The following is a 25,301-nucleotide window of genomic DNA, read 5'->3' on the forward strand; positions in this document are numbered from 1 at the left end:
GCAAATCACTCTGGGTCTTGAAGAGTTGAACAAGACTGAAACAACTGAACAACAACATGGAATAATGAAGAGAACCCTTTACTCAGAATTATGAGACTTGGGTTCTAGTCCTGGCTCTGTCACTAGCTAGTTAGGAGATTTGTAAAATGTAAATAATAATCTGTAAAATGTAGATAACAATAAGGTACATATTAACTACCTGGAAGACTGTTGTGAGGAAAGTGCTTTGTTAAACTTTAAGGCATTAAATACAGACTATTATTTTGATATTAATTGAATTTTTATATGAACAAGTATCAGAGCCACTTAAAATAATAACTAACATTTGTAAATGTTATATATATAGTACTCTCTCTATATATATATCTATAGTACTCTAAGTGCTTTACAAATAATATTTCATTTGCATTAAGAAACGTATTTTGATAAGTGTACTTCATTATAATTGATTTCTTTTGTAACCTGATGTAACCCCCTGTAGAATGTAAGCTCCTTGAGGGCAGAGACTGCTTTTTATTTTTGTCTTCACTGAATAAATGCTTATTAGATTGAATCGTCTTGTTTCTCAGCCCAGTGCTCCCCACCCTCATCATTTCTGGTTTTTACTATGAATCAAGATAAGTGCTTGCAGAAGTCACAAACAGGAATTACACAGCCATTATTCCATCCTTTGCAATTGAGATTTTGCTGTTAGGCATTTAAGATCTAATCTTTCATGGTTCTGTGATGAAATAACTCGGTGACTTCAAGTGTTTGTTGAGTTTACCTTTATCTACCATTCAGTCTTGCCATTAGAAACAATTAAAAAATCACTGTGAAAGGGGCAGCTAGGGAGCACAGTGGAAGAGCACCAAACCTAGAGGTGGGAGGTCCTGGGTAGCCGTGTGACCTGGGCAAGTTATTTAACCCCAATTGCCTAGCCCTTACTGCTCTTCTGCTTTGGAATCAATACGAAGACAGATGATAAGGGTTTTAAAAAAATCAATATGAATGTTACAATTTATAAAGGAAAATAAATTGGGGTCATGGTGTGCATCTGTGATTTCAATGGTATGGGGAACTCCCAGATGAAGAAATCCTTTCTACTCCTTCAGAGCAGCATTCTCCTTGCAGAACACCCTGGGGCAGCAGTTTCCAAAGTAAGGGCCATGGCATGTGCAATCACGCCATCAAGAATGGGGAAAGATGGGAGGGCAGAAACAACCTATTATGCTTTTTTCTAACCTCATCATGCCCACTTTACCCCCACAAAAGGCCAAGGCTCCTCCATTCCATCCCTCCTACTTCTTTGGAAGTTCTCAGTTTCTGCCATTTTGATTCAGGCATCAGCTTCTCAGGCAGGGTTGATAGAGCCTAACTCCCTCCATTGGGGAAATCTTCCACCTGTCTCTTTTCCCCAGAATGCTTACTAAGATTTTTTCCCCCTTAATTGATAGAGGAATTGAAGGCCAAAAATATTGGTGACTACTGGCCAAGGGGATCAGAGGTACTACAAACAGCATATATCAGGCATCAAGGCTCTGCGTTGACTCTCTACCCATCATGTATCCCCCTTTCATCCCCAAACAAACACATGAAGAGCCCAATACAGGTGAATAGTTTGAGGTAGGGAGCCGGATGGCTGCAACTAAGTTTTTTTGGGACAGTTGGGAGAATCATAGGTGCCTGGCTTTTGAGTGGGAATGGATCTGAGTGCCCATTTACCATTTTATTTTATTTTAATTTTTTTTAAACCCTTACCTTCTGTCTTCGAGTCAATACTGGTATTGGCTCCAAATCAGAAGCCTGGTAAGGGCTAGGTAATGAGGGTTAAGTGACTTGCCCAGGGTCACACAGCTAGGAAATTTCTGAGGCCAGATTTGAATGCAGGACCTCCCATCTCTAGGCCTGGCTCTCCATCTACTGAGCCACCCAGCTGACCCCCCATTTACCATTTTAGAAGAGGCCAACCTCCTCATTTGACAGATAAGGAAAATGGAAGCCCAGGAAGATCAAGCGACATGAATGCAGTTCCTGGCACATAGGAAGCAGTTAATAAATGTTTACTGACTCCAATTGAATGCCCATGGTCACCGTGATAGTAAGCAGAAGAGGTGGGACTTGAACCTAGACCCTCTGATTTCAGGGCCATCTCTAAGGCTATGTGATTTCATGAGAAGGTTGTTCCTAAGTGACCCACTTAATTCTCTTCCCTTCCCAAGCAGAGCCTTCCCCATCTCCTTGGTGCTATGTGACACAACACCCTGTCCCCTTCCAGTTACCACAGCTCTCCCAGGTGCTAGACTTGTCTCTATTCTTGCTTTCAGGGTCAAAGCCACAAACGCAGACAGACACACAAATAATGAAGCAGATGCGGCCATGACAGCACGCCGCACCCAGGCAAATGCACTCAGGCTAGCATCACAGCCAACGGCTGAGGACTGGTGACTCGGGGATGAACCCTATCAAACAAACGGGGAGATTTCTCCAATCCCAGGCAATGAAACTCAAGCAAATCAGAATCCACGCCCTTCCCTAGAAGGGGAGAGAGTAGGGGGGTTTGGAGGCAGAGCGGGGTGATGTTTTGTTTTTGAGGACTTACCTTATGACTGTCGGGGTGATCTCTGCACAGAAGAAGACGCTGAGGCTCCCCACCGCGTGTGAGGCGAACATACCCACGATGGAGAATGTGGTGGAGAATCTCTCTCTGACTTTTTCACTCATTCCTGAAGGAAAAAGGAAGTGAGAAGGGGCAGAAAAGGAAGAGAGAGCAGTGAAGAAGGGGAACCAAGGTGGGAATGGGGGAAGCAGGGGGAGAAAAGGCAGGGGGGGCAGGGGGTGGAGGAGAGCAAAGAAAGAGCCTTCTAAATGACCTTTCCTACTCTAGGCGAGTCTCCTATAAAACCCAGTCAAAACCTCAGGGAATTATGAGATCAGATGCCTCTGAGAGGAGGGTTTCATCACCTCTCCAGGACAGATAACTGAGCTTCCTTTGTGTATTAAGAATGTGAGTGCTCACACAACTGTTGCAAATGACGGGAGCCTCTCCCAGCAGCCCTTATGAAAGACATAATTATCATACTGGGGATTGAGGAATGATTGTGTCCTTATAATAGGGCAGTGACTTTCCTTTAAATTGTAGCACTCAATTTTTTTTTTCATCCAGACAGGATGATCTCTGAGCCCCAGAAATCCTTTTCCTTTTTGTCCCTGGTGTGGATAGTCCAAGGACATTCTCGGTTCTTGTAATTAAAGAAAATGAAAATTGGAATTTTCCCAATATGACGCAGAAATTTATTTCTCCAAATGTGACCCAGAAGGACGTGTGGCTCCGGGAGAGAATGGCTAAAATACCTGAGCATCTTGGATGTTTATGGCAGTTGAGCCTAGGTGTTTTAACCAGAAATCTCATGGTCAAGGCAGGATCCAGCCAGAAACACCTCCATACTTCTGGGGTTCATGTGCTAAGGAACTCTTAGTATTGCCAGAATGGTGAGGCTCCTGATTTGCAGCTACTGTGAGAATGGCAAAGAACTCCCAGAGGCATCCATTCCAAAGGGGGCAAGGTCAGGGATGTCTAACTGGCAGTAATCTCACTGCATCATGGATCCCGACAAGCTCGGGCAGGCATTGACCATCTCCCTAGGCAACACAGCTGGCAAGGCTGCCCAAGCCTTCCATGTTCTTAGGACTTCCCAGGTCTCTCTGCCCAGGAGACAAAGTGCACTCACGCTCATTCCAAAGGCTAGGGTTGATGATCATTGCCAGGGGAAGAGGTGAAGGGACACATGCCAAGCTGGACAAAAATTAGGAATAATAAATAGCTGTTTCTGGTGAAAGGAAGGATAGCAGGAGGGTATAGAAGAGTACAAATAATACTTCCCAACCTGTGGCAACCTTCATCTGCAACACTTGGGTGGATGGGGGGAAATCAAGTGTATAAAAGATCAATGAATTTTCTGAGTCCTGAGAAAAGTGCCCATTTGGACACAGCAGAAAGATGAGATGATAAGAGGTGCATGGTAGAAAGAGGTAAATGCTTACCTGAGCCTGGATGCTGACTGTATTTTCCAATCACTGGATCCAAGAAAATAAATGTACCACAGGAAAGGATGAAATCCAACAAGGGAAAAAAGGAAAGAAAGCAAGCACATCAGTGATAGGGTTGTTGCCTAATTCTATGTAATTTATTTACAGATACACTTCATTTCCTATCCGAATCACTACTGTGATGGAAGAACCTCTCTTCAGAGTCGACCCACAGCATGAGCATCTTGCCAGCCCAGATCCCAGCCAGAGGCCAGAATCATAATGAGATGCTGAGAATGAATGCACAGTGATAACAAGTTACAGGGCACTGAGAATTAGCACTTGGATTGTACAAAGATTGCTTTGTTGGGAAAGCAAGGACAGAAAAAAAGGAGAAAAAAAATACACCCATGTTTCCAACCCATGGCGTTAGGAGTTCGGAAAGAAGAATGAACCTCCAGAATCATCATCCCAGCAGGTCTTAGCCCCAAATCCAGAAGTGAGTTTTACAGCTCATAAAGTTATTCAAAAATCTGTTCCTGGCTTGAGTTCAAGGGAAGCATCAAGTACTTTGAGGACTGAACCAGTCAGACGGCATTTTTTTGTGAGCTCAGTACTAAAGGAGAAAGTGTGATACCTCCCAAGGCAATCTCCTCTTCCCCAAGTGTCTCTGCCTTTCCTGGTGGAATTCATTCCCAATTCTCCCAATGAACTTAGAACAGTCCCTTCCTTCTCTGACCCAAGTGATGGTCCATTTGAAAAAAGAGAAGGCAACAAGCCACTCCATCATAGAGAATTCATTCCTTATTTTTTGTTTCTTAGGGATAGCTTTAGAAAACACACCATCTCTTGGCTCAATAGGGAATGTCTAAATAAGGTAAGTAAGCTAAACGAAATACCCCTAATGTTTGAAGTGGACTATTTTGTAAATCCAAAGGCACCACATCTCTACTATGCAAGAAAGCCCAGGGATAGATTTTGGATAAAGATGCCATTCTCTTTTTTCCATGTAGGTCTTGAGGATGGGAGTAAAGCTCAGACCATGGATGGGTTTGCTTTTTCTTATCTGCTGTATGATGCTGTGGAAAGGGTTCTATTTCTCTTGAATGGAGTATTCGCTCCAGTTTTATAAAAGATCTTTTATCTTACTAATTACATATAATAGGTTTTCCGAAATTATAAGATCCAAATTGTCTCCCTTTTCCCCTTCTTGGAGATAGTAAGCAATTTGATCTGGGTTATACATGTATTATCATGAAAAACCTATTTCCATATTGTTCATTGTTTTAAGTGTTCACTCTACTTTTGTCACTAGATCAAGTTGTGACCTTGGAGAAATTGATCCTCAATTGGGCCTCAGTTTACTCATTTGTAAAATGAGGGGAGCTGCACTAGAGGGCTTCTGAGGTCCCTCACAGCTCTGACATTCTGTGGTTCCATACCCTATACAGTTAAGACAGTAAAATCCAAGCAGTTGTTGCTGGTTTTCCTTGTGTCAAAGGGGAAAAATTCAACCATACCAACTTCCTCAGAGCAACCTGAGCCCTTGACTCAGGGTATCTGGTTCTTTAGGAACAAGGGATAATTCAGCTGCTCCATTCATTCATGGGTCCCTTTCTGTGACAAGTCTGCCAAAGGGACAGCCTACCAACCATGAGTGAGAAAGGTGGGCCTTCGTCCTTTGAAGCTGCACTGTGCCTATTTTTATGAGAATGTGACTAGATGCCTTCTCCACTTCTGTTTGCAATTCTTCCTAATTTCCTAAGAAATTCCATAGCTCAAACAAAAGGCAGAACTGGGAAACATTTATTGTAAATCAAGTCAGACTTTCCACATAAAGAGTTGACTGAAAAATGGAAGGGTTCCGAGTTCTTTTTTCCCTTGCCCACTAAATTTTGTATACAAGAACATTTGATCTACTCTCCCTCATGAGGTAGCAATGTGCTTACTTATTAAAAGTTGGCCCCACAGGCACTCAGAGAGTCTCCCACCTCACTTAATAACAGTGCCACCAGGAAGGACTTAGGAAGGCTTCAATAACTTTTTCCTCTTTGTTAATCCACAGAGTAGAAAAAAGAGCCCAATAAAATCAGTTACCATAAATGTTCTTAATTAAACCTTTTTTTTCCTACCGCAACAAAGCATTTTTTCCCCAAGCTGTTGAATTTGGAATAATGGCCTTTGTTCTGAGCCCCTTCTCCTGGGACAGCTTCCTGAAGCTCTGCTCCAGTCCTTGGCAGAATGTCTACAAAGCACCCTCTAAATGTGAGCTGCTATTTGATGGTATTTCTCTTCTTGGTGGTATTACTGCTTTGTCTGCTATCCTGGCCTGATCCTCCCCTGGGCCCTTCAGGGCACTGGGACCCAAGGGTTGAGCTGAATTGGCTTTTTGCAGGTGAGAAGATGGGATGGGGGGCCCCTGAGCTTGAGCGCAGCCTCCATTCCCCAGCCTCCTTCCCCAGCCCCATATCCCCCACTTACGGTTGAGGAGGCCGAGCTGCAAAAGGGAGGCCAGGGCTGTGAGGATCATGAACAGCAGCAGCCCGCCCCTGCGGCCCAGGAACCTGACCACCAAGCACATGGCCAGGCAGGAAGCTAAGGCTATGCCCGCTGTGGTATAGTAGTCAGCATAGAAGTTGGTGAGCAGTGGCACCTCGTGGCCCATCATGCTCCTAGCAAAGCAGTGGTGGATCCCAAACCCGGTCAGCCTAGGCAAGACATACACAAAAGGAAAATGGCAGATCAGGGAGCTGGCAATGGCAGGAGGACAAATGCAAAGAGGGACACTTCTGAACCAGGACCCTGACCACTAGGTAGGCAGCACTGTGGAAATATCACTCCTGGCAACCATAGGGCTACAGAGAGTCACTGGATCTCAGCTTCTATTTTCTATCTCTTTTAGGATGAGGAGAGAGAACACAGAACATAAATAAACACAAGCGTCAGACTTAAGAAACCCAAATTCTAGTTTTGACTCTTGTCTTACTAGAATTATGATCTTAGCCAAACCACCTCAAATGCCCGATGAGCCTCAGTTTCTTTACCTGTAAAAGGAGTAGGTTGGATGAAATTATTTTAAAAGTTCCTTCTAGACTTTAATATTCTTTGATTCCACTTGAAAATTGAGATATTCTCAGGAATCGAATCAAATCAAACACATACAACGTTGGCCTCTTACTGTTTGAACAAATCCCATCAGGGACAGTTAGATAGCACCACAGATAGAGTGCCAGGCCTGGAGTTGGTAGGAACAAGACTCAAATTTAGCCTCAGATGCTTCTTAACTAGGTTTGTCACTTAATCCGGATTGTCTAGCTCTTATGGCTTTTTGGCCTTAGAACAATACTTAGTATCAATTTCAAGATAGAAGGTAAGCTTAAAAAAAAAAAGAATTGATACTAAGATGGAAGGTAAGAGTTTAAAAAAATAAACAAGCAAATAAAAACCCTCCCAAGAAGTCCAGTTCTGAGCATTTACACTAGCTGTCCCCCATGCCTGGAATATTTTCACCATGCCTGGAATATTCTTCCTCCTAGCTTCTCTGGCTTTCTCCAAGTACCAGGTAAAAGTGTAAATAAGTGGAAATCTGTTACCCTAAAAAAAAAATACATTTCCTGGGAGTCCACTGATTTCCTGTCATTATGTACTTCCTGTAGACAGGGGATAAATTCAGTCGGCATTCCTGCTCTGCTCTCTTTGACTTCCTGTCAGCATGGTGATGGTGGTAAGAGATTTTAAAGAGGCTGATGAGCCATGGGCATGTGGTTGGTTTTATTTTGTTACCTTTTTATTCCATTACTTCTAATGATCATTAATAAATCTCATAATATTTTTATTATTGAGATTTAATTTTAATTTTTACAAGTGTAAAGAAAAAAAAAGAATCCAGGCACTTGGAAGAAAATGAGACAGGCTGATAGTAGATGGTGGTCTCTTATGCATCCCAAGATCAGTACCCATTGCCCTTGCTCCTGATGCTAAAGTTCCTGCAGTGTGTGTTATATAGGTAGTGTGCTGTAATTGGATGCAGTTCCATTGGTGGTCAAAGGTGGGTCAGAAGAGAGAGAACCAGGAGGAGGGAGAGAGCCTAGATAGGGTAAGGTGGAGGGCATGCTGCTTTCTTCCCATGGTGGCCCCCTGCTGGATCCATGCTATCCAGCCATGGACAGGAACCATGCTCTTTCCTAAGTTGGTGCCAAGCCTTTCTTGGTTTGTGATGACTTGGGGAGCATTAACACACTTCAATTTTTGAAATGAGAAAAGAAAATCATAGTGTTAATGCCTGAAGTTGGCTGTATGTGTGCATGCTAGATGAAATGTGGAATGACCATAGCACCAAACTGGTATCCTAGCCACTGGGGTGGCAGAAATGTAGAATACCTCCCCACCCCCCAAATAAATAGTCAATGAAACTCATTGGTTGAAAATGCTAAATAGTTCTTGGGGAATAATCTGAACTAATTTAATTTAAATTCCAAATGCTCCTGGAGGAGGAAAATTATCTGTCTTTTGAAAATTATATTATACCATATATATCATTTCCATTTCCCCTGTCTACTTTAACATCAGAACTAATGCTATCTTGGACAGTTTAGTAGAAATAAGGGCACCATTATGGTGTCATGAAAAAAGAGCTTGTTTTGTGTCCGGAAGACTTGGGTTTAAATATTGCCTTTCCTGACACATTGGTTGTGTTACTTAGAACCCTAGGCCTATTTAATTTGAGATACTTACTAGCTCTGTGACCCTGGGCAAATCACTTAACCTCTGCCTGCCTCAGTTCCTTTGGCTATAAAATGAGGATAATAATAGCATCTATCTTGCAGAATTGTTGTGAGGACCAATGAAATATTATAAAGAAATAAGCATGGTACCTGCTATATAGTAAACACTTTTTAAAAACTTAATAAATGTCTTCCTTCCTCCTTCCATCTTTCCTTCCTCCCTCCCATCTTCCTTCCTCCCTCCCTCCCATCTTCCTTCCTTCCTCCCTTCCTCCCTCCCTCCCTCCCTCCCTCCCTCCCTCCCTCCCTCCCTCCCTCCCTTCCTTCCTTCCTTCCTTCCTTCCTTCCTTCCTTCCTTCCTTCCTTCCTTCCTTCCTTCCTTCCTTCCTTCCTTCCTTCCTTGTGCTTCAGGGAATCCTCTAAGACAGAGGTTCTTAACTTTCTTATGCGTTAGCTAGGTAGTGCAGTGAGGCAGTTAGGTGACCTGAATTCAAATCCAGCCTCAGATACTTACTAGCTGTATAACTCCAGACAAGTCACTTAAACCTGTTTACCTTGGTTTTCTCAACTGTAAAATGGGCAGAATAGTGGCATTACCTCTCAGGATTGTTAATGAGGATCAAATGAGGTTAATATTTGTAGAGCACTTAGCACATAGTGGGTGCTTAATAAATGCTTGTTTTCATTTCTTTCCTTTAAGGATTCTTTGGTATCTGCTAAAGCCTATGGATTCCTCCTCAGAATATTGTTTTTAAATGCAAAAAATATATAAACTTATAGAGGAAAACAATTATATGACAATCTAGTTATATCAAAATATTTCTAGAACAAGTTCATGACTGACCCTCCCCACAACCATTGTAGGATCTTAGGTTGCAGAGCAGGTGGAGAGTATTTTCTCACCAGGAGTTATCTGCATCATGAAATCACAATGTGCAGTCCCCAAACAGATGAAATAAGCGAGTGGTCCAATGACTCCTTTTAAGTATCGGTGAAATGTCATCTATTTTTGTCTTTGGACACTTTTCTGCTTTGATCTTTCTAACTTAGCAATCACCTTGTACCTACCCTTTATCCTGTATTTTAACAGCCTCTGAACCAAAGCAACAGCATTCAGAGCTCAGCTAGACCTCCAGGTTCTACTGGGATCAGGCTCTATCCATTTGGACCCTGGTACCATGGGCCAATTCCCAGTGTGCAGCTTCTACCTGTTCTGAGCCCGCAGAGGGAAAGGGGATCCCTGAAATCAGTCCAAAGAGCCAGTGCTGCTGAGTTTCCCAAGTTGATGAGGTTACAGTGGATGTTGGGTTTGGAGTCAGAGATCCTGGGTTCAGATATTGGCTCTGCTCCTTGCTCTCTCTCAGGGACCTTATCGCTTTATCTTTCCAGGCTTCAGCTTGTTATCTGTAAAATGAGGGGCTTGGACTAGACCTCAGAGATGCCCTCCTTGCTGGATCTGAGCTGTGACTCTCAGCACCAAGTGGTTTAGCACTACAGCTACAATTTTAATTGATGACTTTTTTCGCTCCGGGGGAATGGGGTTGCATTTACAAAGGCTAAAATGCTAACCCGGTGATCTAGAAAAGGGCGATGTCTGGTCCTGAGTCTTCCAACTAATTACCTGTGTAACCTTGGGCAAAACAAGTACTTCTCTGACTTTCCTTCCTTGTAAAGCAAATGGCAAAATTTTAGATACCTCTAGAGCCTATTCTGGCTCTGACATTAGCTAGCATTACTACAGAACTTTGAATTTTGTGAAGCACTTTATGTGGTATCCCATTTAATACTCACAATAATCCTGTGAGGTAGATGCTATTATTATGCCCATTTTACAGTTGGTGAAACTGAGACAGAGATTTGTCCAAAGTCACCCAGCTAGCATCTAAAGCAGGATTTGAACTCAGGTCTTCTTTTTTCTTCTTCTACCTGGAGTTTGAGACCCACAAGAGAACTGGCTAAAACTAACTCTTAAAAAAACTCAATTCTTCTTGTTATTAAAAACAATTAGGCTTTTGATTTCATCCCAGATGAGGAAATTCCCTTTAGAGGTTAAGTGACTCACCTAGTGTCACACAGCCAGTCTGTGGCAGAAACAAGATTTGAACCTCCATTTCCCTGGAAGCCAGTTTTTTATCTGTTACTGTTTCCTCTCATTCCTCTTACTACCTGTGCGACTTTGCCACTTCCACTTTCTGGCTTTCAGTTCCATTCTGTTAGCAGGGACTTGGACTAAAATGACCTTGAAGGTCTTTTCCTGTTTTAAATCTGTGAAACTGTGGCTCTGAGCAGCCTGTGGCATTGCTACAGTTGTACTTCCAATCGATGGTTTTCTTAGGTCTGGGAGAATGATACTATATTTATGCTATTTCGACAAATCAGGCTGGGAGAAGCCAATAGTGAAACTGGCAGGCACCACATGATTTTCTCATTCTTAACCTCTTCCTAGTCCTCGTGGTCCACATTATGACCTGGGCTCCATAGAGAGATAGATGCTGGGTCTTTGCGGACAAACGTCTCCTCTCAGACATGACACAAATAAACACACAGCCAGGGGTTCCTGAAGAGCTCTGGGTCTTCACAAAGACACAAGCCCTGGGTCTCGGAGTGCTGCTTGCAGTCATTATCAATGCTCTGAGAGCCCATCCATCCATCCATCCATCCATCCATCCATCCATCCATCCTACAGTCCCAAGTTTCATTTTCTCACCATCTCCCTGTGGCGTTTCAGGGAAATCCCAAAGCTCTTCTTCAGACCTTGAGAGTTTATCAAGGACAGAAGATGAACAGCAGGGGTGCCTCTGGTCAGGCAGAAGACAGTCCCTGCTCACCAGCAGCTGACAGTCTAAAAGGGGAGGCTGTATGTATGAACAGCTACGTACCAATGAGCTCTCTACAGGATAATGTGGAAATAACCCTTTCAGCTGGGGCTTGGAGAGAGCCAGGGAAGCCAAGAGGGAGGGAGGAGGAGGGAGAGCATTCCAGGTAGGGGGGGGACAGCTAGAGAAAATGGTAGAAGCTCTGGAGATGGGGTGTTTTATGAAGGGAACAGCAAGGAGGCCAGTGTCCCTGGACGTCAGGGTATGTGGGGGAGTGTGAGGTACAAGAAGACTGGAAAGGGAGGCAGTGGCCAGATCCTGAAGGACTCTCAAGGACAAACAGGATTTTCTGTTGGATCCTGGCAGTGCCTGGGAGCCACTGGAGTTCACTGAGAAGGAGGGTGACAAGATCAGCCCTGTGCTTTAGCAAGATCACTTTGGCAGCTGAGGATCTCTCCTTCATTCTCCCAGCACCAGTCTGGCCACATGAATTATTTCCACTTAGGAAATATTAAGTGGGCCAAACATAGGCCAACTATTTAAAGAGTCTAATTCTCTAACTATTGACTAGGTCTAGGCAGGAATCCTCTACCCTTTCCCCCCTAAAGCTCAGAATAACAGCTCACATTTACATAATGTTTTCAAATTTATGAAGCAAATCATTCCACCTCCTTCATCCTATCCCTACCCCTACTCCCAACCTTGTGAGGAAGTGAAAGATGATCTTAATTTTACAGATGAGGAAATTTGAGTCAAATAGCAAAGAGGGTCAGAGCCTTGGATCAGAATTAGATGTCTGGATTCGAAGGCCAGTCCTTTTCTACTAAACTGTCCAGTCTCTCCTCGAGAGATCAGAGGAGGAGCAGCGAGAGAGCATGGTGGATAAAGAGCCAGGACTGGAGATGGGAGATCCTGGGGTCAAATTTAGTCTGACATTTCCTAGCTGTGATCCTAGGCAAGTCACTTAACCCCCATTGTCGAGCAATTATCAGTATCAATTCTAAAACAAGGTAAAGGTTTTTAAAAATGGAGGGAGGGGAGACAGAGAGACACACACACACAGACAGACAGACACAGACAGAGAGAGGAGAGTGGGGAAAGAGGGAGAAAGAGGAGAGAGGGAGAGAGGCTGGGGAAGAGGGAGAGAGAGAAGAGAGGAGAGGAGAGGGGAAGAAAAGAGAGGGGGGAGAGGAGAAAGAGGGAGAGAGAGGAAAGGAAGAAGAAAGAGGGAGGGGAAAAGAAGGAAGAGGGAGAGAGAGTGGGAGAGAAGGGAGAAAGAATAGAAGGAAGAGAGAGCAGAGGGAGAATATTCTTGACCTCTTTAAAACCTTAGTCTTACTGCTCTTAAAATCATCATAAAACTATTTGACTTCCCCATCAGAAATTTAATAATCTGTTAATATTCCATATTATCTGTGTCAGGTTTCCCACCTCTGTAAATTTAATGTTGAACAAAAGAATTTGTTGCTTTCATTAGCCTATTTACCAAATACAGGATTTAGCATATAAGGGGCTGCTTGGGGTAGGGGTAGGTATGGATAAAGCAGTCCCACCTGAACTGAGTCAGAAAACCTGACTTCTCTGGTTAGCTCTGTCGCTATGGGGTTAGAGATCTAACTAACTTAGGCGGGCCTCAGTTTCTTATCTGCAAAATGAAGTGATTGGTTGGACAGATGAATGTTTCTCAAGCTATAATCTTTTGAAATCTGATATTTTGAGCTCTGGGCATAGTGATTTCTTGAGAATGCTATTTCTTCCTCAAAAAATTAAATATGAGATTATCTATGTATCAAAAATATAATTAGGAGCAACAGCTTGGTGGGGGAAGGAGTAGGGACCAGTGTGTTTTCCCTTTATTTTTTAATCCAAAATTGGCAATTCCTTTTAATCCTAGTTCATATACTCAGATCTCCCAGACTTGCATTTTTTGGGTTCCATCAATGTATCTTTTTAAAAAAATTCCTACCTTCTGTCTTAGTATCAATTCTAAGACAGATGAGTGGCCAGGGCTAGGCAATTGGGATTGAGTGACTTGCCCAAGATCAGACATCTGTCAATATATCTTTTTTTTAACCCTTACCTTTTGTTTTATTTTATTTTTTAAAAAATCCTTACCTTCTGTCTTAGAATCAATACTGGGTATTGGTTCTAAGGCAATAGAGTGGTAAGGGCTAGGCAATGGGGTTAAGTGACTTGCCCAGGGTCATACAGCTAGGAAGTATCTAAGGCCAGATTTGAACCCAGGACCTCCTGTCTCTAGGGCTGGCTCTCAATCCACTGAAACACCAACTTATAACCCATACTAAATATTTTTAAGGGAGCCCTTTTCAATGTGTATGTTCCTCCACTTGTGACCTACATTGATTTCTCAGTATCTCTGGTTGCTTATTATCTTTCCAAACAAGTAACTGACAGCTATCTTCCCTCCTCCTCAGAGCCTCCCACTCAAGTTCTTTTCTTGAGCAGCCCCTTCTGATCTGATTGCAGATTCTTCCTTCCAACTAGTATCTTCTAAGCCTAAAAAAGACTTTCAAGTGGAACCTGGAAGCTCTGAGGGACCAAGTAGGTTTTCTCCTCCCAGCTAATTTACCCTTCCTTTCCCTTAGCTAATACCAGCATACACTGTGGCTATGTTACGCCTTAAATGTATTCTGATGGGTTTTTAAAAATGGTTTTAAAGTGAGAGTTCAATCTTAGGATGTTAGAGTTGAAATAAGCATTAGAGATCATCTAATCCAACTTTTCTCAGACTGGACAGCCATAGAACATTTTGTGGCTTAAGATATATTGATGTATACTTTATTCTAGTGATAGCTTTATTAGGTCTGTAATAAAAAATAAACAGATCCTACAAAACCTCACTCAAACTGTCATAATAGGGGCAGGGTAGGTGGCTCAGTGGATTGTGAGCCAGGCTTGGAGATAGGATGCCCTGGGTTCAGATGTGGCCTGAGACACTTCTTAGTGGTGTGACCCTGGGCAAGTTGCCCTAGCCCTTACCGATTGTCTGCCTTGGAATCAATAAGCCAGAAGATAAGTGTATAAAAAAATTAGTACTATGTATCCTGGATTGAGTGTATGATTATTGTTTCAGACCCAACACAAAGCATAGAGGCCTAAATCCTCTACAAGAATCTCATCCATGGAATTTAGAAATCATAATTGCCTTAGAGATTATTTAGTTCTGCTCCCTTATTTTATAGATGAAGAACTTGAGATCCCCTGAAATTGCCCAAATTTTACATAGCTTAGAGAAAATGGAAGAACTGGGTAGAACCCAGGTTCTTTGGACTCCCAGTCCATTGCTCTAACTGTTTTACCAAACTGCCTTGCTTGGGATTTCTATCCACATTCCCAGGCATTATACACATCAGTGACCCAAAAATCTTCTAATTCTGTTTATTATGGAATTAAGGAGGGCATTCTGGGGTTTCTCCAATTCTATAATTCCCCCATTCCAAAGCTATGTTAGAAACTGAGAAGAATTCTCTAAGTTATGGCTCCCTGACAAGGTTTCCCCTATTTGAACAACAGAGAAGTTCCATTGGACTACCAAGATGTTTGGTTCAGATATCAGAGATTAGAGGACAAAGAGTTCTTTCTTTCAAATGCCGAAATTCCATATTTGGGTCAGAGGGGTAAGACTGCCTGCTACTTTCTTTTCAAGAACACAGAAGAGAAATGTATGCCCCTCCTTTAACTGCCCTTCCCTGATGCTCCCAATTTTCCATTCCCTTTCTGCCTTGGCATTCCCCATACTTACGAGTTCACGCACAGGACTACAATGTTTTTCCATAGGTTTCTCGTCCCCACCACTTTCACAATGCAAACCTTCTTGGGCCTCCTGGAAAGCTCCTTCTCCAATTCTGCAATGAAACAAGACCATGAGACGCTCCCGGATAAGTAGCAGGGAATCTGCCAACTCCCTTACAAGTTGGCCAGGTTCATTTTTGGATTCTGCCATTTTGGGAAGAGGGGGAACATTTTTCCCCCCAGGAGCTATGATAAGAAAGGGGAGAGGAGAAAATGGAATGTAAGTCTGGTAGAGTGGTTCAGATATTATTGCTGAGTTCCTCCAAGAGTGCCTGAAGCAAAAAACATGGAAACATGATTAACATGAGTTTTCTCTTAAATTCTGGGTGAAGATACAGATTTTATAATGATATCCCCAGTGTAGGACTTGGGTATCTAGTAGACCAAACCAAGCAGTCCTCTTACTTTATTAGGAAAGGAGAAAATATTCCTCAGAGATTCAGAACTGGGCTCCTTCTACTTGAATGGCCACATATCACATGCAGTAGTCTGTCTCAGGGTCAGTGTTTATACTGGAACATCACATTTAAAAAAAAAAAGATATCCATTCTACTAATGCCTGGTGCAGATGTGTTCATCATTTACTGTCTATATCAACAGACCTAAAAAACTAGGCATATTTTTCTTGAAAGAATGGTTAGAGTTGTCGTTCAGTTGTGCCCAACTCTCTGTGACCCCTTCTGTCCTCCACTGTCTCCTGAAATTTGTCCAAGCTTATGTTCATTGGTCAGAATAGGAATGATCAAATGGCCCTTCACATCTTTTCATATAGTGCTAAAGTCAAATCCAAAAGCCAGAAATCAAAAGATACCCTGTTTCTAAAACACCATAGCAGAACTGTGACTTCAGTCCCACCTCAATTACACAGGTTCAGTCTTTCATTGTCCAGAGAATTCGAGTTATCATTATATCCAAGCACAACTACCCTCTGAAGTCTCCTTGGACAAGCCCATGTTCCCAAAGCTGTCTTTGTCCTTCCAGAAAAGAAACATCTGGCACCACCTTGTTCTTAGAAAGACCTCCCACTACACTCTCACTTAGTTTACCAGCTCATTCTCTCCTAGGTCAGCATGCACAAGCATGTCTTATCATAGAGAAGACTTTGGTTTCTTCCTGTGAAACTCAAAGGAAGGCAAAAGAGGCAACCATAAGAGCGAGGAGGAAAACTCTTGAGGAATTGTGGCTATTGAAGCAAAATCCAATCAGAACTTATTCATACAAATGAACAGTTCCCCTTCAAAATAGGATCATGGGATTTTAGAGCTGACAGGTACTCTAGAGACCACCTAGTCCAAACCCTTCAGTTTACAGATGAGCAATCTGATACCCTGAGAGGGAAATTAATTTGCCATCATCATACACAGAAAGAACAGAATCCGATTTAGAATCTCTGGTCCCTGATTCCAGGGCTTTGTGAACATCCTGGTTATTTGTGCATTTACTCCACTTGCTATCTATCAAGCAATGTATTTTGGGAACTCTTCTCTTGGGACTCTTCACAGCACACAGTATATTTTGAATGTCCCCCTTTATCTTTTCTAGACCCCCCCCCACATAGCTTCCTTCTCTTATTCTAAGGTCCATCCAAATTGGACTAATTTCCTTTTCCTCTCCTTTATCCATGCTTTGATGTGTAGTAACCCACTTTCTGAAATGAACTCCCCTTACTGCCTGACCCCTGCATATGGACATACTGATGTCCATCTTCACCTTCAAGACCTAACCCAAGTATTGCTTCTTTCAGGAAATCTTCCCTGATCATTTTTCTCCCCCACTCCCACCCACCTTAAATAGATAAAATGATCCCTTTCTTCCAGAATCTGTCAGGTGATTTTGTTTGACCTTTCATATGTACTTAGTCATTATCTAACCTGTATTAAAATTATTTGCACTTGTGTCTTATATTCTTTTTTAATTAAAAATTTTGTTTAATTAATTAATTTGGAATATTTTCCCATGATTCCATGATACATGTTCTTTTCCTCCCCTCTCCTCCCTTTTAGCCAATGAGCAATTCCATTGGGTTTTACATGTGTGTGTCTCATATTCTTAAGAGGTGTGGGCTTCTTAGGTACAGAAACTGTGCTTAAAAAAATATTTCCCAGCTTCTAGCACAAAGCCTTGTATATCATGTATACCTTGTGAACATTTGCTAAACTGAAATGGCAGATTTTTGTGATTAAAGGATGAATGTGATCCACAGAAACAGGAGAAATTTATTCAAAGCCAAGATAATGGAACAAAGTAGGTCATCAGGTTGAGCAAGATGCCCTCCATTCCCTTTGAGGCTCCTTACATAGGCTAAGCCTATGTAACCTCTTGCAGAAAGCCCTTCCTAAGCTCCCATCATTGCCACCCAGTAGACAGCACTCCTTGAAGGAAAGGAATGATTCCCATTTTGTCCTGCCAGGTGTTTCATAAGCAATTGGTGTACAGGACAACCTGATGGATTTTCTTGTGAACTGGATTCTGATGGCCATTCCAAATGAAAAGTAGGTGGTGATGGTTGTTTTTTATGTCACATTAATAAGATAAAGAAGTTTTTTTCTCATAGCCTAGGTGTTGATTTGCCAATTATAGAGTAAGGAGCAAAACATCTCAGCCTTCTCTGCCCTCTCTCCTTAACACCTGCAGAAATGGAAAGGCAAAGTTGTCCAACCTCCCTTCCTCTCCCAGCTCATCTTGTGACATTTTGTACTGCTGAGCCATCTTCCAGGTCAAACATGAAAAAGAAACTGGGATGGGGGGATAATCAAAGAACAGAGTAGTAGTGGTGGAGAAACCCTACAACATAGAGGAACTCAGCATTTCAGTGGAAACTCTGACTATGCCTTAGGAAACATCATTATCTCAGGAGAGAAGTGGTAGCCTCCAGTTTCTCCTCGTGACCTCAGTTGTGACTGTATTCCCGTGTGTTCACCTGCTCCAGTAGTTCTGGCAGTAGCAAATGCTACTGTCAGAAAAGATATCCTACCTGCCCCTTCTTTGTTTGCCCTAAAGTCACAGCAACAGTTTATCTGCCTCCTGTTCATCACACTTTGGCATGAGAGCATCAGGCAATCCCATCATTTGAAGTCTAGAAGGGGGAAAATCCCAAGCCCAAACATATATACATCAGTAACCAAGAGGATTTGGGGATTTTCTTTTCCATTCTTTTTTCTTTTCTTTCTTTTTCTTTAGGAATGATTTGACTCAGTTTTCACAGCAGGAAAGAAGAAAAATCTTTTTTACATGTCCTGGTGCTGGGAAAAGGTGGGGGAAGACCTGTAGACTTTGCTGTGTGAGTTTTTAGAGCTGCCTCATGTCCCACATTTATGTGGAAAGAAAAGTGGGAATTGAACATGAGTCCCTAAACTATGCACTTTTGAATTTTATGACCTTCTTTCATGGATTCTTTCTAGCCTTGAGAGAGATGTTTTACTTCTCAGACCTCATTTTTCCCTACAGCAAAATAAAGTTAATTTAATGGCTCAGAATGAACAGTTTAGATGAACCTTGTTAAATAAAACATGATTTCCCTCATAGGCAGCTAGTGTTTTGGTAGAGGAAAACATTAAAATATTAGATTATGCTGCATCTGATAACATATGTATCTGCAAAATGCCATAATAAACCATTACAAATTATAGGATTGTAGAATCATGCCAGAGATCAAAGGGAATTTAGAGATTTTCCAAACCCATCATTTTACAGATGAGGACATTAAGACTTGAAAAAGAGAATTAACTTGTCCTAAATCCTGTGGCTTGCAAGGGGGCAGATCTAGAGAGCCAGATTTTAGGCTCCTAAACCCAGTGCTGCTTTTCCTCACTCTCCCACACTGTCTCTCAACTCCAATGGCAACATTTTCTAATCCTGGAATCTTATAGATTTCTTTTTCCATGAGGAACACAGATAGCTGGATGGTAGATTTTCTCTTCCTTCAGGGAAAGTTAATTCCTGAACTTTTCATAGGATCAGAGATTTGGAGATGGAAGAGGCCTTAGGGGTCCTCCAGTTGAACCCCTTCATTTTACAAATGAGGGAGTTGGTCTCTAGAGAGGTCAGAGGAATTGCTCAAGATTATTTAGATAATGGGACTGCTAGGTGGCACAGTGGATAGAGCACCAGACCTGGAGTCAGGAGAACCTGGGCTCAAATATGAAATAAAAAATATCCTAGCTGTGTGGCCCTGGGCAAGTCACTTAGCCACAAGTAGCCTAACCTTTGCCCTTTTGTCTTAGAGTTGTTACTAGGACAGAAAATAAGAGTTAAAACAAAAAAGATTACTAAGATTATGTAGGTAGTAGAACTGGGATCCAGACCTAGGTTCTTGGACTCCAAATCCATAGGTCTTGCCATAATGCTTTTCCAAGTAATTTTTGAATATAAAGATAAACATTTGTTGTATGTGTATTTTAGCATGTGTGCATGTGTGTGTGTGTGTGTGTGTGTGTGTGTGAGGGGGGGGAGGGAGGGAGTGAGTGTGTGGTGGCTCACCATTTGTCCTTCCTCTAAGGCAATAGCATTATTTTGATTCTGAGGGGAAAGCAATCAAACTTCTCATAGTACTTTGCTAGAGTTCTTCCCAAATTTACCCCAATCTCCCTGCTACCATATTCTAAGCTTGCTGAGAGTAAAGTCAGTGTTAATTATATGTACACACACACACACACACATCTTTGTGTCTTTGGCCTCTAGCACCATACTTTGCATGTGGCAGGTACTTAATAAGTGCTTGGTACTCTAATGCTATGATTTTTTTTTTCAATTAGTGATAGCACCCAGAAATGCTAAACATAGAGTTTAGTATAATCAATAAAATGAACCAGACAAACCCAAACATAATTTTCAAGCTATTCTCCTTTCTAGGGCCACTGGTGCCATGTCAGATACACGCACTCACCTCACCATCTTCTAAGATTATAATTTGTACACTTCCTTGGAGTTAACAGACTATTTTCCTGATAGAGATGGGAGAAGGGTGGCAGGGCAATCCAGGAGTCTGGTATTCTTGGTGTCATTGCCACAACTCAGTCTCTAGAGGACTGGGCATTTCCCTTGGCATCATTAGGAAATGTGGGCTTACTGGGATGCTCAGTGTTAATGTGTTACAGATAACAGTTTCTAAAACCTTCAGTGGAAAAACCTGAAATTACCTCCCCTGCTTCACCACTCACACAACAGAAAAAAAATTTGATTTAGAGTTCCCAGGAAAGCAAACAAATAAACCAGAATTCCCTTTCCAACATGCTGAGCCTGTTCTGTGTAGGGTCCATTTTTCTAGTGTGATCTCATGCCTTGCTATATGCATGCTGTTTCCGTATTCTAGAGTGGGTTAGTTATTTCTGTTTCTTTCCCTCCTCCCAGCATCACTGTGCAATTCTGAATTTTCATTGCCTGGAAGGAACCAAGGCAATGGAAGGATATAATCCTTGCCCTGGTTCAACTGATCTAAGAACTTGGCTATCTGTTTGCCTTGCTTCAGGGATGCCCCAGAGCACACTATTGACTAGAGAAGGACATTGTGGCTCTTAGAAAAGGGCTTACCTGAGAATGCTCCAGAGGGAAGCATGGGATCTGTCCAGGACCTGAAGGACAAGGTGGTGAGACCCCCAGCCAGTTGTCCCCTGATGTGGCCAGAGGGGAGAAAGCAGCTGCAGTCCACTCAAGATAAGGCCTGGGAGGAACCATCATAGTTCTTTTGAAAGTATGCCACAAGAGTCATTCTTTTCCCAAAAGTCTTTAAGGCGTTTCAGGCTCATAGACTAATGGATTTTTAGACTCTGTAGAAAATAATCAGTTTTTATGTCCTTCCTTGAGGCACTGAACATTAGAAAAACAAACAAACACCCCACATTCAAAAATATTGTTATTGACTTCTTCCACTCCCTCACCCCTTCAGCTCTAGATTTAGTTATAGAAGCAATTAAATGGCAGAACAGGCCTTCTCTGGAAGCAAGAAGTAGTTGGCAACCATATGGACCTCAACCTTAAAAATCTACCCAGTCATTTGGGCCAACACTGTTCTTCTTTACCATTTCCCTCCAGTATGCTCCTCCTGAATGCCTACAAACATCCACCAAGCCACCGAATGGCTATTTAGCCACATGGCTAGGCTTTGTCATGACCCTTGATCTACATGGGTATGTCTGGAATGAGCAAAGTCTGTCCCAGGACTTCTGGTGGAAAGCTTCACATTTGCATTACAGCAGAGACAGGAGAGACCTGTACACTTCCATGTATCGTGTTGTGGCAATGATGCTATGCATATGATGAGTAACTCACAATGCTAATTCAAGGCACCATGTTGGAATGTTCATGAACAAATCGCGTGGGTTCTAAGAGGAAGTCCAAGGCCATTTAGTATGCCAAGAAAAACACAAGAGTGGAAACACTGAGTCTCTGGGTTTCCTTTTTGGCATCTTTTGCTCAGTATAAACCCAAGGTAGAGAGGCATACTAAGGCTGAGTCGTGTGTGTGTGTGTGTGTGTGTGTGTGTGTGTGTGTGTGTGTGTGTGTATGTGTGTGTACACAGAAGATAGGAGATGTTGGCTAACACACCTTGCTATATAGTATGTGGGCTCTCACTGTTGGTTTCCATGTGACAGATATTATTCTAACATTTCTTGACTGTAGGGAGATAGTTTGGATGTACAAAAGAAACCGAGGTAAAGACAGAAAGGTAGAATGAGCAGCTGTTTTAAAAAGTAAAACAGTGCTGCTCTTTCCCCACGAAGCAATGCAACAAAAATTTGAAATGGGGAGATTGACAATGCTGATTGACAGCAGGTGGGCAAAGAGAGATTGAGAAGCTGATGTGGAACATGAGGTCTTGCAGAGCCAACACTGGCATGCCGCCCCCTCCCTTCAAACACTACTGATATGCATCGTTTATTCCCTTTTCCTAAGTCATACATGCAAAGACTTTCTCTCAAGTCTCTTCTTGCTACATCTGAATATAAATAAATGTGAGCAACAATCACAAGGGAAAAAAAGTCATGATACCACTTTCTTATAATAAAGAAGGGAAATATATTGGTATGATTAAGATCAAGGAAAAAGGTTGTTTTTTTTTACAAATCTGAACAGTAAGTGGGGTGTGATGATTTAATTAAACAAATACCCCAAAGGGAATTTTCCTGCAAGTCTTAAAAGTCCATCTACTGAAATCCAAAAGGAACGTGCTTTTTTTTTTTCTCCCTAGAAATAATGGATTTGGTTCTGATAATAGATTAAGCATTTGATTTATAGTTGGAAATGAGAAGGCAAGGGGACTTCAAAGGAAAACAAAATACTATTTTCAGTTCTTCATTATCCAAACGAGCAGGTCACTACCAGAAAGTAGTGGAGACAGAGGTTAAGAGGTCTCCAAAGTCCCAGGAGCACTGCTGGATGTACCCATGTGCATGTATATACTTGCCCCACATTACTCCTTTAATCTGTCTTCTGAATAAACCATGAGAAAAGTCAACTACTTTAGCTTTTTTGAGTTGTTTTCATAATATCCAAAATGTAATATCTAAAGTTTATATTTTGACCAGTATCTCTCACACAGTGGTCTGAATAGAATTAGTCCTTTAGTAAATGCTTTTGGAATGAACAGAATCCCAGAGGCAGAAGAGATTTCTGTGATCACCTGGCCAAAACTCTGCAAGTGTCAAGATATCAACCAAATAAGCAATTATTACTGTGTGTCAGGAACTGATAGATGGGGCAGTGGATAGAGCCTTGGCCCTGAAGTCAAGAGAACCTGAATTAAAATATATCCTTAGATACTTAGTTGTGTGACCCTGGGCAAATCATTAGCCCTGTTTGCCTCAGTTTCCTCATCTATCAAATGAGCTGGAGAAGGAAACAGCAAACCACACCAATGTCTTTGCCAAGAAAACCTCAAATACAGTCACAAAGAGTCAGACACGACTGAAATGACTCAAGACTCAATAACAACAACAATAACACTACATGCCAGGCACCACGGAGACAAAACAGTCCTTGCCCTCAAGGAGGGCATTCTATCTACCAAGAAGCATTTTTGAAGTCAGCACTATCCTTCCTCCATTCTCTCAGATCTCTTTTCGTATACAACACACAAGGGACACCACGTAAGTCCTTAAGAGTTACATGAATGTTGTTTTATGATTCTTCACTCCGATATCCCAATGTGCAGCACACAGCTCCATTCTCAGGAGGCTAAAGCATTTGAAGTAGGTTCCCCCAATTTATTATTAGTTGGTTGAGCTGTCTTACCATCATGAAGTCTCATCTAGGAGTAGTTGGGAGCTCAGAAATTGAGAGCCAGATGGGCCTCAGAGGCCAGTAGGTCCAATCTCATTTTACAGATGTGAAACTAAAGCTCAGAATGGCTAGACAACTTGCATATGATGTTATATGTAGTTAATAATAAAGCCAGGATTTGAACTCAGGTTCTCTGGCTCCAAAAACAGAGCTCTTTCCATTGTACTAGTTTGCTTCTGAAGAACACACACACACACACACACACACACACACACACACACACAAATACACACAATTTTTAACTACTTAAAAATAATAGTTTTTTTTAATGTCTTCAGGACGCATGGGCAATATCTGGATTTATTCTCTTGGATTTAGGAAATCACAGACCATTATATGCCAGATTTATGCTCTTCAGAGTTTCAAAAAGGATTTGGATATGGAGAAATAGCATTCAAATTTTTCTTGTGTGACCTCGGGCAAGTTACCTGTCTGGGCCTCAGTTTCCTCATCTGTAAAATGAGATGGGGCTGGATTAGATGACCTCTGAATCCCTTTTTCTAAGTCTCTGACCCTGTGATTTATGATCTTAAACTGTACCTCATAACAAGTTTCCACCTGGTTACACAGCTGGGATGACATTGGAGGCTTTTAAGACCCAGGTAGGCTCAAGGACTTATCTCAGGCATTGGTTTCGGTCAGTAGTTGTCAAACTTTTTATCTCAGGATCTTCTTATATTCTAACTTTCATTAAAATTTTTTTTGAGCCAAATTCTCTCTCTTTCTCTCCTCCCCACTCCAGGAGGGGGCAAGCAATTTGATAAAGATTTATATGTGCAATAATATAAAACACTTTTCCTTATTTAGTCATTTTGTGAAAGAGAAAGAAAGTGAAATATAGTATGTTTTGCTCTATATTCAGACTCTTTGAAGTGAGGATCCCTTTATAATCTAAAAGATTATTGAAGACATACTCTGCCACCTCCACCCTCACCTTTCCACTCCTCACAATCCCTCCACACTTCCCTCTTCCTGGCCTCAAGGAGCTTTTATTTATGTGGGTTACAACTATTGATATTAATCATATTTGAAATGAAAACATACAAGTATTATTAGGAAAATAGTTTTAACCTCACAGATCCCCTGACAGGGTTTTTGGTTTATACTTTAAGAACCATTGGTTTTTTATTACCCAAATAGTTACAATCATAAACACTTTAGGTAGTTTTAGGAGGCCACATTTAAGGGAAAAAGAGATGGCTAAGGACTCTGGACCCTGAAGACCAAATTCCATAGTTTGCTTAAAGTCAGAAGTGACTAAGAAGGTAGCAAATGACAAGACTAGACAAGAAGGCATATAATGCCATACCCATAGAACAGGTCTATACTAGGCTAATAATTCATTTTCTGAAATTTTTGTTGTTTTTATAGCCAACGTGACTTTCTTTCTTTAGCATGTCCAATAACCACTATGATTTGGGAGGGTTTCAACCCAATTCCAAGTTGCTTGGCTGAACACTGTTACTGTTTCTGTTCAACAAATCCAGCCTGAAAAAGTGGGAATATTTGGCTTGCAAGAGTAGCTATTTAATAAAACAGGACAACAAAAGGAATCTAGGAATTGTTGAGATATTGAATTCTGGCTTATTAGGCGCCACAGATAGGTGCTCACACTTCCCAAGGCCCTGGGGCATAGCTGAGTCCCAGGATATATACCTACTCA

General features: G+C 41.9%; 1 protein-coding gene across 2 annotated transcripts in view; it reads right to left on the bottom strand.

Moving 5' to 3' along the window:
• The window catches only part of SLC22A23 (solute carrier family 22 member 23), a 277,033-nt gene that overhangs the window by 19,271 nt on the left and 232,461 nt on the right, over positions 1–25,301 (bottom strand). For both annotated transcript variants that reach the window (XM_003340677.4, XM_007488028.3), the window contains 4 exons: positions 15,312–15,414; positions 6,490–6,716; positions 4,024–4,056; positions 2,582–2,705 (listed from right to left, as the gene is read on the bottom strand). In XM_003340677.4, the coding sequence (XP_003340725.1) occupies positions 2,582–2,705; positions 4,024–4,056; positions 6,490–6,716; positions 15,312–15,414 (487 nt within the window). The remainder of the gene's footprint in view (positions 1–2,581; positions 2,706–4,023; positions 4,057–6,489; positions 6,717–15,311; positions 15,415–25,301) is intronic.

This window comes from Monodelphis domestica, chromosome 3 (assembly GCF_027887165.1).
Source record: "Monodelphis domestica isolate mMonDom1 chromosome 3, mMonDom1.pri, whole genome shotgun sequence".
Lineage (NCBI taxonomy): Eukaryota > Metazoa > Chordata > Mammalia > Didelphimorphia > Didelphidae > Monodelphis > Monodelphis domestica.